We start from the raw sequence: 16,586 nt of genomic DNA on the forward strand, positions 1-16,586 counted from the left end.
GGCACCGCTACAACGCAGCTGAGCGACTCGGTGGTAGCTTTGCTGCGGCATCTCGGCCTGCAAAGGCACCGCCACCATCGAGGCGCTCGAGCTGAACGCATATCCAATCGGCAGATCAGGGTGCGTGTTACCTAACGGACTTTCTTCAAGATCGGACACGCCACCAAGACGCAGAAGCCCGCTCCCTGCCACGTCTGACAACGCCAGACCAAGGCAGAGGGCGACACCTGTCTCGTCCACCTCGCATTATGACCTGTCAAACCCGGCACGCAGAGATGCGGCATAACCTGCAGACATCACCAGGCTGAAAAATCCGTCACCCAGAGGGGGTGTCCCTCGTCAAGCACGTGAGCGATGTGAACAATCTGCTTGTCGTTGAGAGACTGGAAATATTCTACCGCGGAAAAACGTGACTGAGATAATCGAGGACCGCATGCTCCTGTTTCTGGCACATGTACGTTGGAAAAAGATCAACAGGCTGGAAAATCTGGCCGAGGTTTTGCCATCATATACCGTAACACGCTGTAACTGGAGTTTCTGTCAGTGTCATTCACGGGTACTTTACAGAAGACACTCTGGCTTAAGTTAAAGCGCTGGATGGATATCATGGTCGACGTGGTAGGTGCTCTTCCTTTGCACCTTCCACGTGACGTTCTGTTATGTTTATCCGTGAGTTTAAGGTGTTTGCTTGCATTTACATACTCAGGTATAGCGCTTTTATTGAGTAATTCGATTACAAGGCCGAATTTAGTAATATATAGGAAGAATGTAGCGCAAAACCTGCCTTTTGTAGCACAAAGCCTAACTCGTGTTAGTCATCCGACCCTTTTGTCAACTTTCTCGCCCCATCCTGAATCCTCGGACGCCCCGCTTCGGACTGGCCGTGCGAAATTGTCCCCCTAGCAAACGAGTTGACTCACTTGAAGTACTTCAACTTCTCGAGAGGTAGCGTATTAGTCAGTGCTTTGCTTTCAGTGCCAGAATGTCGTTATATGCGCGTGTGTTGACCTTTTCTGATGCTCTCTTGCACACTCATTTGTTTTCATTGTTATCAGTTCAGATGAGCGCGACGCCACGCGCGAATGCGAGCGCTACTTGTCTCTTCACTGGTTACCTCACGGTTCCTCCTTGTGTGCAAGCGCTTGTGTGCATGAAGACGGGTGTTCGGGTGTGTGCCCGATTTGTCTCCGGCTAACAGCACCCTTCTCGACTAGATCGTGACGTACAAGCTGACTCGTCACGGACCTGGCCTTCCACCGCCACGTCAGTGTTTCACGTGTCCGCCGACAGCCAGCATGCATCGAAACTTGGCCCAATTTTGGACTTTGCTGGCCATCGTCTGTGTACTGCCGCTTGTCGGCACCCCCACCCAGTCAGCTCCACCTTACACTGCGTACGAAAGAGCCTGATCATTGTCTGCCGCGTGAAATCACCACCCGACGCGAGATCCTACAGCAAGACCGCGCCGCCGGGCCGCGCTCCGTCGGCCTTGACCCGTGACGTCACAGCGCCTGGGGCGTTGTACCTTCTAGAGTTTTGCATCCGAGCGTATTCTTTTCACAGCTTTTTCGAGTAATCTATCTTTGTACGCAGAAAGCGACTTTCTTTTCAATGTGCAGATGACACCAGGTGTAAGCGCAGCCAAAACGTAACTTATCACTTTCGGTAGTCGTCAAAATTTACTCGCTCTTCTAAACCTCACCGTAACTTTTCGTAACGCCGTGCTGCGATCCTGTGCGGAGACGATGAACTTAAGTGTCGTCTTTGACAGCGGCCTGTCTGGGATTCACACGTGTCCGAGCTCAGCCGCCGGTGCATGGGCGTGCTGATAAACCTGTCCTTCGCGCTGCACTGCCTTGCAGATGACGTCATCAGAACTCTAGTGGCGGCGTTGGGGCTCACGCAGGTCAGATACTGTCTGACGGCTTATGACAATGGCACGCAGAACAAATTTAGATAGAATCGAAAAGATTCTAATCTTTGCTACCAGAGCGATTGTTGGCCAACGTGGATTTGGCCATGCGTCTGACCTGCGTAAGACATTTGATGGCGTCGCCTCGACACGTGGCAGAGCTTCAAGTGATCACCCTGGCTCATAATGTGATGCATCACAGCGAGCCTGATATGCTAAGGGCAATTCAAGGTCGAGGACGTGAGTCGGCCCACCCACGTGCGTCAGGTACCACTCGGCCTCAGCTCTGGTAACGCTGCCTCGTGTGGCGGCCCGGCCACGTGCGTCAGGTACCACTCGGCCTCCGCTCTGGTACCGTGTTGGTTGTGACCCCAGTTGGCTGACTGCAGTGTTGGTGAACTGCTGCTGCGGTTGTGCAGGCTCAAAGTGGTCGCTGAACACAGCTAATGTCGGGCAGTCAATACGTTACTCGCAATATGTTTTAATCCCGCAATCCAAAGAGATGCGTGACCGGCACCAACAACGCGATCTCTTCGCGTAGTGAAGCAAGCGGAATCCGCTTGTCTTGGGCTTTTGTTCTGAAATGCAGCAATGGTTTCACTTCATGGCCATGAGACAGACAGAAAGACAGAAGACCAGGCCGCCACGAAACAGTTTGCAGAGTAATAATTCAGCAAGCATGCTCTCTGTAGGGGTAAATCTCCTATTACCGCCGTTGTAAACCATCAGCCAACAACTTTGTTCTATCGTCCATGCTCTGCATCAACTAGCAGCCAAGATAATAATGATCCAAATCTGATGGCAGCAAAGCGTTGACATCTTAGCAGGTTAATATTGCATCTTCCATAACGTTCTGACGCCGGAAATAAGGGTTTATATTCATGCCTGCACGGTTTTAGGGAAAAACAGAAGTGTTTCGACGCAAAAATTCGCGCAATGCTTCATTCTTTTGGGCTGCAAGATAACCGTCAGACCACCTCTCGATGAATGAGAACGCCGTCAGGAAAGCGCCGCGTCGTTTCAGAGCAGACATGCGAACAGAAGAGCCAAGAACTACGGCGAAGCTTGGCGCCCCTCAGCACCTGCCCTTGTACTTGCAGCGGTAGTGTTTCTTTCTGGAGCCGGAGCGAGAGCGTGATTTGGAGCCGGAGCGAGAGCCGGAGCGAGAGCCGGAGCGAGAACGGGAGCCAGAGCTGGAGTCAGAGCCGGAGCGTTTCCTGCAACGGTCCGTTGCGATTTCCTGCCGTGACGACAGCGGCGGCGTCCCCGTCTGTCCGACGGCTGTGTTCCGCGGCAGTTGCGGCCGGCCGTCTGCGGTCACCGTGCACTTCTGGCCGGGCAGAGGTCATTACAGGTCACACCGGGATGCGACCCGCACCGGCACCGGCACCGGCACCACGTGCAACCGGTTTGCCACCGGCAACCGGCTGCAAATGAAACCGGATTAGGATCGGGCACTACCGGAAGCGGAGGCGAAGGCGGAGGCGGGGGCGGGGCGGGGGCCGATGAAAAACGGGTACGGGCACGGGCACGGGCACGGGCACGGGCACGGACACTGCCGGGGCAGGGTCCGGACAACAACAGTCCGACCCTCGCCCAGAGCCGCGGAAGCCGCAGTCTCCTGTGCAGCGGCACTTCGACTTGGACTTCGACTTGCGCTTGGACTTGGAGCGCTTGCAGCGCTTACCACTTTTGGTACGGCAGCGGCATGGCCTACGATCGTCGTCGTCGAGGCGGGGAGGGACGCCGAGGCAGAGGATTCGGTCGTTCGTCCCGACCGTGCACCGCTGACGTGGACAGTAGTCGTCACAGGTTGGCGGCGGTCGCGAGCGGGACCGAGCGACGCCAGCTGAAACAGACGAACCGGGGGTTCAGAGAAGTGTCAGCGAGGGGGGGGGGGGCAGAGCAAGGCCAGCGAACGGTCATATGGAGCACAGGGAGTGGACGTAGAGCAGTCAGAGGGAGGTTAGAAGGAGATGAGAGATGGGGGTCAGATAAGGCTTAGAAAGAAACCCTAGCAAGGGAAAAACGACCAGAGAGACGTAAAAGGGAAGTCAAACGTCAGGGCAATGTTAGTGGGAGACCAGCGGAGAGGGGCATCCAGGCCACTGTGTCACCAGGCTTTGATGCTTTTCCGCTCAGTCCGACGTGGGCTGGCAAAACTAGGTGGCTTTACCGTCCAAATGAGAGCATTTGATGACAAAGCACGGTCCGTACATTTCAAAATGATAAAAGGGAGCGTTCCACATTTATACATAATTTTGAAATGAAATAGCCATAGTGAGTGCCTTTTAGTAGTTGTTCATAATCCTGTCCTTCTTAAGGCCTATGCCCCGCTAGTTTCTGAGCTATACGCCCACAGTAATGGGGAGAGATATATCAAGGATAATTTTTCAGTCACCCTGGGAATCATGACGTCATAATAACGTCATTCAAATCCTGCCAATCCATAAGCCATCTGGCGATCAAGGCCATTGGAAATCTAGTTGTCGAGGCGTGCATATCGGGTGTTCGTGAGCGCAATTTCCAGATCTAACGGCCATCAGTTGGCTCTCAAGCAATGTTGTGCAAGGTACGGTGACATAAACCATGACGCGTTGAGGGGCATATTTAGTAAACAGAGAATTGTGCTGTTTAGAGCAATTGTTTACGCTTAAAAGACATACCAGCAGTTACAGTTAAGACGATGTCTGATATAAAACGAATCAATAGCAATTTAAGCGATAGCTAACATTTAAGATATCTCAAGAAGGTACCTACAAGAATGATTTGATGATATAACGATATAATGATATCATGATATCTCAAGAATGTACATATATCCCTTTAGAAGGAAAACGTTTTATACCCTCGTTCGTTGCTTGACCAATTTGTGACTATCTGATGCCACGTAATATATAGAGAATATATAGATAGATATATATATATATATATATATATATATATATAGATAAGATATATATAAAATAGATATATATATATTATATATATATATATATATATATATATATGTGTGTGTGTGTGTGTGTGTGTGTGTGTGTGTGTGTGGTGTGGGTGGGGGTGTGTGTGTGTGGTGTGTGTGTGTGTGGTGTTGGTGTGTGTGGTGTGTGTGGTGTGTGTGTGTGTGTGGTGTGTGGTGTGTGTGTGTGTGTGTGCGTGTGTGTGGGTGTGTGTGTGTGGTGTGTGTGTGGTGTGTGTGTGGTGTGTGTGTGTGTGTGTGTGTGTGTGTGTGTGTGGTGTGTGTGTGTGTGTGTGTGGATGTGTGTGTGTGTGTGTGTGTGTGGTGTGTGCTCAGGTGTGTGTGTGTGTGTCGGTGTTATATATAAATGTGTAAACATATATACAAATATTTAAACATCTATACATAACTTTGCGTTACACCCACAACACATATCATCACCTGTACTTCATAGCAGTTTTATAAGAATATACACGACGCTAAGATTCCCAAGAACGCGATTAGACGTCAACACTGAAGCATCACAGGCGAAGTAACTACCTTCTCATGTAGTAGATGAGAGATCAGGCTGAGCGAAAAACTTTCCCATTTGAAAATATTGTCAGGAGGTTGCTGAATGCGACCGGGCAAGTCCGAAGGTTTGGACTATGTTGAATGTCAAAGTGTGGACAATTCTCCTATGGATTGTTGTAATTATACTTATCTCAAGCTCTTTATAGTCTTGACACGTTCACCTGTCGGGGGGTGGCAATGCGTGTACCACATCCTGATTTTTATGCAGCTTTTGGTATGAGATGTTCAATGCAGCTGCAGAGGACTGCACATATACCTGACAGTAGTTCATTTTTAATATATCCTCCTTGATGGATAAAGAAAAGGTAAAACATTTATGCATCTTGTTGTATATGTGACGTAAAATATGTTTCCATATCTCTACTTTTTACATGGTTGGCATACATCGGCAAGAAATAAGGTTATTATAATTGCTCTTAAGCTTTTGACCATATCGCAGTTCTTGTCATTTAACAAAAAAGTAAGCTGACCAGTATTCACGGGCCCAACTACGTTACCAGTCTAGGATGTCAAGTCACGCAGTCCGGGGCTGAGAAGATAGTGGACTTAGCACCCGGCCCCACCGCAAGCAAGCAGAGGATAGACAGGAGCGCTCACCGACGGGCCCAGATGAGGTGAAGCTCAAGCTGATCATCAGCGTCAGCAGCGTCAGCCAGCTGATACGACCCATGGCTGTGGATCCGCTCAGCCGACGCCGCCGGTGCTGGCTTCTGGCCGCCACCTGGGTGGAGCGGGCGAGCGGACGGCTTTAAGCCGGCGGTGGTGGCAGCTCTGACACGTGTCAGTGTCAGCATCGCGACATTTGGTGGCGCCAACCTCTGGCTGACGCCGGCCGACGGTAGGAGTGCCGCCAATGTCGAATCTACGGCTGTGGTGCTGGGCTATTTTAAGATATTTCTTCGAACAGTCTCACAATAGTATGGCTGGATGGTCGGGTAAATATCCTGGCTAGTTGTTGGAATCAGTGGGCTGTGCGTCAGTTATGTCGGCCACCATTGCATTTCAAAGTATTTTCTGGACAAAAAGGAGCCGCAGAACTAATCATGGTTTTTTAGCCGTTCAATGGCCGTTTTAGGTAACCGAGCTCCTTCTGGCTGTGGATGACCCCTCTTGCGACTGAGGAGTCTCTGGCCGGTGGCGTTCCTTTCTGACTGCCCATAATCTCTAATTGGCAGGATATGGTAATGCTCTTGGTGGATATGGTAATGGTATGGTATATGGTAATGCTAATATGGTAATGGTATTTGGATATGGTAATGCTAATTGGTATGCATTAGCATTACCATATACCAGGATATGGTAATGCTAATTGGTGTGCAACGCTGACTACGTTAGATGAAAAGCACACCCACAACGCTGTTTTTCGAATCGTGCAATACGCGTGGATTAAATAACAACAACAAAAGAATCGCGCGATTTTTGCGCTTTGAAACTAACAGTGAACGAAATGTTGAGCGTTTATAAGGCAAGCATCATAGGTTCGATTGGGATCGGTAATAGATCGGGTTTATTTAGCTCGTGAAAACAAATGTCACATCATCTCATTTCATCAACTGCGACAAAGATTTAGCCTACGCCCAAATTTTGCACACCTTTTCATGTTGGAATATATGACTAGCTCCTATAGTTGGGCGGTGCTATCATTCGTCTGCACAATAGTTTTATCGACAAACTCGAGTTGACTAAAAAAGCAGAAAATCTGACTCTACCTCTACTGCGCATGGGTGCGCTGAGCGACACTATTGTCTACTTCTTAGCATTGATTTGCCTATGTAATTGTCGTTTTCATGTCTCCCTGTGATTTATGGAGGTTGTGTTAGGCCCTATGGGGACATCTCTTGCCTTGCGGGAAAAGTAACGTACAGCGGTTGTTGTTGCTGTTCGCTTCATTCTTCTCGCCTCACCTTTGTTGACATTTCGACTCGCCTCGACCACCAACCGGGGACACTCGGGGAGGCCTTGAGCTCTCAGTCACCTGTTGCGCAGCCGATGGCGCTTCTCAGCGTTCCCCCACGTGACCCAGCGAGGTCGGACGGGCTGGTCAGTAGCGCCATCTATTCATAAGCTCCGCTTCAACTTCAGGGCGCCGCCACGACGCAACTGAGCAACTCGGTGATAGCTTTGCTGCATCGACTCTGGTTACAAAGACGCCGCCGCCATCGAGGAAGGGGGGGGGGGGGGGCTCGAGCTGAACACATCACATCGGCCCATCCGGGTGCGTGTTACCGCACGGATCGTGCCTCCAGATCCGCCACGCCACCAAGACCCCGGAGCTCGCTCCCCTCCACGTCCGTCACCGCCGAGGGGAGTGAGTCATCGGGCTTTACGACGCGCTCAGATGCTGAGGCTGTATGGCGTCGCCTGCCTGTCACTCTGGTAGCAAGGGCGGGCACTGCGCGTCAATGCCGAACGGGGGTAAAGCGCGTTACCTGTCTCGCGCGCTTCGCGGTAAAATTCGTCAAACCCGACAAGCAGAGATGCGACGTGCTTTCACACCCAAAACCGCGCTGAAAACCAGTCTCCTGAAGGTGAGATCCGTCGTCAAATCTCTGAATGAGGTGAGCCATCTGCTTGTCGCTGAGCAACTGGAAATACTCAACATTGGAAAAACGGAACTCACCGGGAGGATCGATGACCGCATGCTCCTGTTCCAGGGATGTGTACTTTGCAGGAAAGACCGACAAACTGGGGGATCTGAAAGATCGGAGGTGTCCCCATCATACACCGTGCCACACTGCAGCTGGAGTCTCTGTCGGCGCTAGCCATAAGTACTTCACAGACGGCACTCCGGCTTATGTTAGAGCGGCACTGGCCTCTCATGGTCTGCGTGATCTACTGCTCCCTGGTGGGGAGACGGCTCCAGCCACCGATGATCTGCAGTCAGCCTGCACTCATCTTGTCAAGAACCTAGCCAAGCCTCATCCTGGGCGGCACCAGCTTCGATGTTACACGTTCCCAGAAATCTGGAGTGGCACATACAGCTGATCAGCGACCTATCAGTAAGTACGTTCTTTACCTCTCCTTCTGACCTGGGATCCAACCCGGCCTGGATTGATCTCATCATTACCACCAAACCGGACCTGACATCCGATGTGCAAGCACAAACCAGCAACAAAGTGGTCACGATCTGATCTAAGTGGCGATGACTGCTGCCAAGATCCAACAAGAGCCGTCGAAAATACGAGCCCGGTCCGCACGCCGCTTCATCCGAGATGCCCTGGGTCTCGATCTCCTACATGCTCATAATATCTCAACCTGTGAGGCAGGATCCGCGGCCAAGAAATGGGAAGCTTGGCTGTCGGTTTGGGATCCGATCATTTCAAATTCAATGCCACCAAATTCAAATGCCACTACGCAGTGAAAAGCTGAAGTGTCCGTCATACCTGGGGCTTCGAGATGATGACGTTAGAGCTCTCGTAGAGAAACATGATAGGGCGCGCGCCGACAAGGAGCAAACTCCATACTAGGGGACCGAGCAGAAGTTTTGGCTTTGCTGAGACGCAGTCAAGAGCGCATTAAATCGCACGTACTTTTCAAACCAATTCAGAACGTTCAACAAGTCAAGATCTACAGCACGGAGAGCCCTCCGTGGTTTCCTGGCGTCTTTCAAAACAACCGAGTCAAATATCGCCAACCCGACGTAGCGAAATTCGCACTGGACCAACAAACTGCACCCGTTTTCCCATCCATGGACCACGGCGAAGCGGCCGCCGTGACCGCCTTCCACGCTGGGGAGACCCTCTCGCTACGCCTGCCGTGCGTGCGCATCGGCGCGCCCTCCATGCGCGGTTCGATTCGCGCATTTCATGGGAAGAACGCATTTCCATCATTATGCGCCGCTGCTGCGGTATTCCCATGGGACTCGCTATGATACGGCACCGTCTTCCTAAAGAAGCTAAACAGTAGCTGATGGGGACACTTGTCCTTCTCATGTGCGATGCTGTTTTTCGTTATGGGGAGCTGTAACGTGCCACAGGAGCGACGAAATCAAAAGGTTTGGAATTTTGCGCCTACGTCGCATACAATGGCATGCGTCGTGAACAAATGACACTCACGCATAGCGAACTAGAATGACACACGATCGACAAACTTACCTGTGCACGTGATGTAATAATCACGCGTAATATCCTCACAACCACCCACGCGCCGGAGATGCTACGATTGCCCGTAGTACGGCGCTTTGGTGTGCTCACTCTTGTCACGCGAGTAACGGCTCTCGAGCCGCTGCAGCTGTTGTGTGTCCGAGCTGAGTTTGGGCATCAGTCGTTCATAGGTCGTCACCGCCGGGTTGCCGGTGTTCTATCATGGGTGGCTTTGCAGGAAATAGGAAGCAAGCTTCTCCCAAGTTTTTAGTTTTCCAGACATGCACCAGACAAGAGCAGACCTGTTGCGCGTTTGTCAACAGTTATGCTTTTGTTGCATTGCCACTCGCGTTGCATTCAGTTATGTTCTTAGATAGAAAAACTATGCGGCTGCCTGCCTATACATCAGATGCCTATTTTTCTTGCGGTTCTTTGAGAAAGGCATTTTTTATTTGTATCATATGTCAATACTTGACGATCGCCTGATTTAAAAGGCCGTTTGTGCTTGTTTACAACTTGGCTACTTGTACCAAATCCGTTTCCATTACTATATACACTCACAACTATCTGAGCGCAAGCACAAAGGTAAGAATGCTTTCTCGAGTGGTATAAAAACAGGAGAGTAGGGGACCCTACCTCAATTAAGTTTCTCGTTAACCCAGCGGTGCTGGCAAGCAAGACCTTTATTGCATCCAACCGATATTAGCTTAAGTTGACTCATCACTCGTCAGAAACTGTAGATAAGATCCTCAGAGTGGAATGCTAAAAGGTACGACTCAACATGCTGTTCCCCAATACAGCTTAAATAATTGTTCAGATCGACGTACTGCTTTGATGCATTCTTATGCACACCAGCTTGTTAATGCTTCACCCGTAGTTGGGTCTTATAATGTTGAGCCCTGAGAAAAAAAAATCAATGGTGTTCGTCATTCAGCCATGTACACATCAGGAGCCGAAGTTTGTCCTTGGAATAGCTGAGGCTCGAGTCGATATCTTCTGATCTGACCTTCACGCCACGCCAGCGCCACGCCACCTTCCCTTCACGCCAGCTGACCTTCACGCGACCGCTGCCACTGACCGCAATCCACACCAGTCAAGGGCAAAAAAGCGATCACCTAAAGCGACTCGAACTCACCGCGCTATGGGCGGACGGACCGGACGCCCAGCTAGCTGTGCCCAGCTAGCTGTGCCAGCGAGGCGAACATCAGCCCGATAGTAGATAGTAGGCGAACATAAGCCCATTTGGTCCCATTGGTATTCTATATGCGCGCAGCAATGGCACACACATGATCAGCCTGGATGTGGGGAGTGTGTTAGCCAACGTATCAACACATTAAGCCCTTAATCGTTGCGCGGAACAGGTTTGAGAATGATGGCCCACTTGTAGAAGGAGCGGGCGTCGAAATCAACTTCAATATGCAGCTGCCTCACGTTTGTGTCACCGCAACCTCGGAACAGCTGAACGAAAACACCAGCAGCAAGCTGAAGGAATATTGATGGGATCACCGCTGTCGCCGGCGACCAGCTAGGTGCCAGCCTGAGCCTAGATATTAGCCCGACGTCGCTTTCAATTTGCGGGGATATCTCTAAATAGCCTGGAAATCAAAACACCAAATTCGCCAACAGATTGTTCGTCCTGTTAACCATAAGGGTAAAACATTCGAACCATAATCAGAAGACCTCGGGTCGAGTGCCGCCAAACGCAAGGAGAAAAATCTGGTTGTTAAGCGCACATGGCTCAAAACCAAGCACTACCAAGTTTTCAAGGCTCAACATGATCTGTAGATGCCCGAGGAATTAGCTGCTGGAAACGCTGTGTCTATGCCATCACGTCAGACAAGGACAACCTGACTAATTACCTCGTCTCAATGCATCTATAGAACGGCAGCCGGCCATGCGCTCCCAGCGTGCTGCATGTCTCCAGCCAGAACACGGCATCCTCGCCAGCGACCTTTGCCGTGCCCTCCCTCTCGGCTCGTGTCCGACGACGCCTGCCTCGTACCCGTCAGTTGGCGTACGTGACCTGCGCCGGTCTAACAGGAACTGACGGGCGGTGGCACGACTGGCCTTTTCAAAAACGGTCTGGTCGTCGGCAGCCGGGGGCGCGCATGATAGGAGGAGGAGGGGGGGAGGGGGGGGAACGAGCGCGGGGGCGGGGGGGGGGGGGTCACCTGAGCTTCGGGTCAACTGGGCTTCAGTCGCCAGCGCTATCCGGCTGTCCTGTGGACCCGATCCGATCGGTGGGATCCGATCGGTGGGATCCGATCGGTGGGGACCGACAAATGCGATGACACATTGGTGAGGCAGTTGCGTAGCTTACAAAACATACGCCCAGAAGTGATCTCACATTGCGTGCGTATGCCACCGCCGGTTATCAAATGCATTACTTGTATTTGCATGTGCACTAATGCATGCTGGCATTAAGAAAATCGGAGTAGACACGTAAAAATAAGTGTACCAAGGGCACACGACGTTGTTCTACGAAATGCAACAAATTTCGCGTGGCTGCGGCGCACTAAACTAGGTTTTCAGTGAAACCTTCGAGCTGTGCCCCCAACTAAAAAATTGTAGATTCAGCCCTTACTAAACGTCATAGTAAAACGGCATCCCAGAGACGTGCTACTTGTCACGTGCTACATATCTCCAGAGACCTCTGTATGTTCGTAGCCTGTGAAAACTGTAACTCGCTGCTAAAAATCCTGACAAATCAAGTAGGATTGACAGCCAATTTTGAATTGACTGCACATTGTCGTTTCCCATTCAGCAGCAGGTTGAAAGTCCGTGACAATGTAACCCTTCGTCTCAGCTGTTAGCTGTCAGAACCTGTTGCAGTCAGCTGTTTGGTGCCTAGCCCCACGTTAGCGGAGAGTTGAGCGAGGTGTATCATTACCAAGTGGCATCGGGACGACTAACTTAAATATTCGAGACGCATGCCAGTGTTGAGCCACCCGGCTAACACACAGCTGACACCAGATCCCTTTCCAGTGCGTTGCCGGCTACTTCTGTGCTGCCAGCTGTTTGTGTGCCGACGGCTGCTTATGTGCTGTCGGCTGGTTGTGCGCTGTCGGCTACATAAACCACGAGTCCAGCGATGAACGCGACACATATGCTTTTGCATATCGTCGCGGCTTTTGCGATCGTCAGGAATGTGTGTTTAAGGTCGCATAGTGCAATAATTCTAGCCTGGATGGCATTCTGTCTGGTAGTAAGAAGCAGGGGACAACAGAGAAGAGCTGGCACGATGGATGCTGGGAACGATCCTCAATGCGTAATAGCAAGGCTGATCAATCACGAACTTTTTCTCTGACTGACTGACTGATCAAAATCCAAAGCCCAATCATGCATTTGTCACTTCCATTGGCACCACGTGTGCGGAGGAATGTGCCAGTGTCTTAGCAGAGGCGCTCCATATTCCTCTTAAGCGCCTTGCGTATATCCCCTCCCGTTCTATATGCTCCCTAATGTTGACGTAAAAGGAAATGACATTATTTGTCTTCAAGCATTTGAGAGTGCGTTGCCAACATTCCGGGCTTCTGACCCTTCGAGGAAAACATGCCAGGCTGCTGTCCCTTTGGGGTAAACAAACCAAGGTGCTGCCCCTTTGAGCTTTGTGGTAAGCATATCAAGCTGCTGTTCCTCAGTGGTAAATGTACCAAGGTGCTGCCCTCTTTGAACCTTGTGGTAAACATATCAAGCTGCTGTTCCTTTGTGGTAAACAAACCAGGTTGCCATCCTTTTTGGAAGGTGCTGCCTCCTTTGATTCGGCATGTTTGTCTTTCCGATGTCGCCAACGTCAACTATCTGCGTATGAGACGACCAGTTCTATTCCGCGTAGACAGAAGACCTTAATCCCTACATGATCTGACCTGTTTGCTGATTAAGACTTGAATACGCTGGTGGATGACTGAATATCAGAAGAAGTCTAGTTGAGGGCATGCTTTTTCGGCGTTTGTGGCATTGCAGCGGAGTGCGTGCTGTGCAATTCTTGCAAATTTTGCAATTCTTTATTTTTATGCTTCTTAGGGTGCTCTTCATCTTCCTGAATACAATGGATGTGATCCTCGGGCGCCACTTAGCTTTATTTAGTGTTTGCTTTTGAAACTTTCTGCAAGCCTATGCAACAATATTTCAAACTTCTATCTAGGAGCACTTGTGCCTTGTGAGAACACTAAAGGGGGTTCCATGGCGCTTCTTTGCTTCGTTTGGCCATAAACAACTTTTGCAACATTCCGCGAACTTTTGCAAATATTTCCGCTATGCGTTTTTGAAGCTTTTGTTCCTTGTGACAACAAAGAAGGGTGTTCTAGGGTGTCACATTGCTTTGTTTGACCTAAGCCAACTTTGAAACATTCTCCTACCTTTCAACACTTACCAATTCGACATTGAAGGGTTGCAAGGAATCGTTAGTGAAAATCACAGGATTCTTTGGCGCTCATATCACACCCATGAATGGCTACAGCGTTCTGCGGCATTTTGTGCCAATTTTAAAGTTGAATTCTAGAGCTTTAAAATCTTGCAAGGTCGGTGATGACGTCGTTCAGGTCATTAATACCAATTCCATTTAATGCTAGTAGTGTCCCGTGTGTTCATACAGCCTGGTTGTCTTGCAAAACAAAAATAATACTTTCCTGAGTAATGCGCTCCACTCTGTGCAAATTTCAGAACTATGTACCAGTGTGGGTCTGGCCAATCCACCGTGAAACACATAGACAACTTTGCTGCGCAGGGTGGAGGGTCAGGTTGAGAGCGAGACCATAATGAGATTGGGTGGAGTCCGCGGACTGGTTCTTCCCCTGCTACACCACCTGACAAGATTTGGGTTACCATACGCCCTGCCGGACATCTCACCTAATCTATTTCCAGCATGTCTTGGGTTTCGACATAAGTCGACTTCAGTGTAATTATAATTGAATTGTAATGCGTTCCTCACTTTCCAATGCTGAGCTGCCGCTGCTTCCACTGGTCTTTCACTGGTTCCCATCTAATTTACCGAATTTCATTACATTTCACGCATTTGTCGCACTATCACCACACGCTGTATTCATTCGTCATACGCTTATCAACTTCGACCCCACACCTCTAATCCCCTCCAGTGGCACACAGGGTCGAGGTGGGGTACCGTTGCCTGCGATACTGTCAAGTTGATTTTTTAGTGACCTTGAACGCATGTTTACCATGCTAGTCCTCCTTACGTCAGGCTCCTTCACAAAAGGAGTTCGTATTCATTCAGGGTGAGAGGCGATAATGTATAGCTCTGGTCTGCAATACAGGATTGCTCTCATCCTTAGCGTTGCCCAGGTAACGCCCTTGTCCCCCCCCCCCTCCCCTAAGGGGGTCTTCCCTCCCAGTGCCAACCGCTTAGGGATTTGCTGGCTGTGATCCTTATAACAGCTTCGCCAAGCATGAGATCTTTTGTAAACGTCTCTGCAAATATTTTGTGACGACTTCACTGAGTCGCACATCTCATAAGTCTTATGGGCACCGTTCCTGTATAATGAGAGCTGCTCTGACTAACGGCCACTCCCTCTTGGACGAGATCAGCCCTTCTGCGTGATTATTTCTGCTTTGACGGTTCAAATTCCCGTCACCTCTTTTCGCAACGGTACCGGTGTCGGCAGACATCACGGGCATGGAAGGCCTGCGTTTATAGTCGTCTTTGGTCTCACGCGCCGGCTAGGTTGCTAGCAGTCCACTCAGATTTTCTTTCCGGCCTGTCGCCGAGTACATGCAAAATCAAAGAATACTTAGTTGCCTTTAAAATCATCTCCCCTGACAGGAGCACAATCCCCGCACAAAAGCCTATGACCGATACACCTTAGACATTGAAGCACAGTGACTTGTGACATTATTTGATCAGTATTCCCCATTTATCTGTCATGTCACGAATTTCGCCATGATAAATCAAACTCGGAAAAAGCCATACCGTGGGTTAGCAGCAGGTTAGATAAACTGAGCTCAACAAAATCCAGTTCCTAATTGGCAGTGCTATGCTAGAAAATTGCTAGATTTGCACCTGTGTGCGGAAACTTGATTTCAGCTAAGAAGCTTTCACCCTGTCACTGAGGGCATTGTCGCGTAGATTTTACCATGGTGACTGCGCCTCGAGTTGACAGGGGCATCCGGCTTCATGACGTGCTTGACATGCCAGATAATGTCACGTGAGGTCATATTTAAATGGATGTTATGTCCGCAGTTTATGCACGAAAACGTTCAAGGAATTGAATATTTCGTTATATCGACTGCGTGAATAGTCCGTTATCAGCCCGTGCAACATAATAGAAAGGGCGTAAACAGAACACTTTCTGGTTCCCGATGGTTCCATGGCAATACTGGACCCGACGCGCTGTTGTCTTTGCCACTGAAACCGTAACGTATGCTGATTCTGTAATTGTTTATGTCCACCTTGGTTATGTACCTGACTCCGTGATTCTTTGGTCTACCTTGGTTCGTTCTTATACAGAGCAGATACATAATCTTATTAAGGACCTCCATCCAAACGGCTTTATGGTGACCACATCATTTCATGACAGCCCAGTTAAAGCTCATACGAAAGTAATTACAGTCATCCGCTTATAAAAACATGACATATGGCACAGAGAAATGTGCGAAATCGGCTCAGGTCACCTTCTCCTTCTTCATGTCTCTTTCACCTGCTCGGTGACCCCTCGGTGACCCGCGCGGAGCGAGTATGGTGCCTTACTTCTGATGACAGGCTATCCCAAACGCTCGCGGCCCGGTACAAAAAGGCTAGGGCGATCTTTGTTCATACTCTGGGTAGCTGCAGCTGGCCGTCATCTGCAGCTCGCGTGCGGCGGGCGGACACGTCAGAGCGCCGGAGCAGCGTTTGCGCAGCGGTTTGGGATCGTGGGGAGCAGCGGTGGTGACGATGTACCCGGGTAGAGATGAGTTTGAGAGACGAGTTTCCGCATGATGACGATATCGCAGTTGGTGGGTAGTTTCTCAGATGTTGACCACACTGGCCCTCATAGCGGGTACATAGTCGCGCTTGTGGAGGGGGGGGGGGGGGGGCACGTAGCGGAGCGCTCTTGACATGCACGGT

The 16,586-nt window shown here is 50.2% G+C and overlaps 1 protein-coding gene across 1 annotated transcript; it reads right to left on the bottom strand.

The window, feature by feature from the left end:
* Nucleotides 1-2,987: 2,987 nt before the first annotated feature.
* Nucleotides 2,988-6,160, bottom strand: LOC119113450 (uncharacterized). The gene is made up of 3 exons (XM_037237762.1): nucleotides 6,042-6,160; nucleotides 3,509-3,761; nucleotides 2,988-3,027 (listed from the first exon to the last, which is right to left on the bottom strand). Exons 1-3 carry the CDS (start codon nucleotides 6,112-6,114, stop codon nucleotides 2,988-2,990), a joined length of 366 nt encoding a protein of 121 aa, XP_037093657.1. The 5' UTR covers nucleotides 6,115-6,160.
* Between the last annotated feature and the right edge of the window lie 10,426 nt (nucleotides 6,161-16,586).

This window comes from Pollicipes pollicipes, unplaced genomic scaffold (genome assembly GCF_011947565.3).
Source record: "Pollicipes pollicipes isolate AB1234 unplaced genomic scaffold, Ppol_2.1 Scaffold_7262;HRSCAF=8765_pilon_pilon_pilon, whole genome shotgun sequence".
Lineage (NCBI taxonomy): Eukaryota > Metazoa > Arthropoda > Thecostraca > Pollicipedomorpha > Pollicipedidae > Pollicipes > Pollicipes pollicipes.

Bases quoted from the DNA above. Each gene is read 5' to 3' on its own strand.
- LOC119113450 (XM_037237762.1), bottom strand. From the start codon at position 6,114: ATGGGTCGTATCAGCTGGCTGACGCTGCTGACGCTGATGATCAGCTTG. The intron at 3,762-6,041 runs GTGAGCGCTCCT...CGTCTGTTTCAG, and splicing joins CACCTCATCTGGGCCCGTCG to CTGGCGTCGCTCGGTCCCGC. The intron at 3,028-3,508 runs GCGAGGGTCGGA...CTCCGGCTCCAG, and splicing joins TGCGGCTTCCGCGGCTCTGG to AAAGAAACACTACCGCTGCA.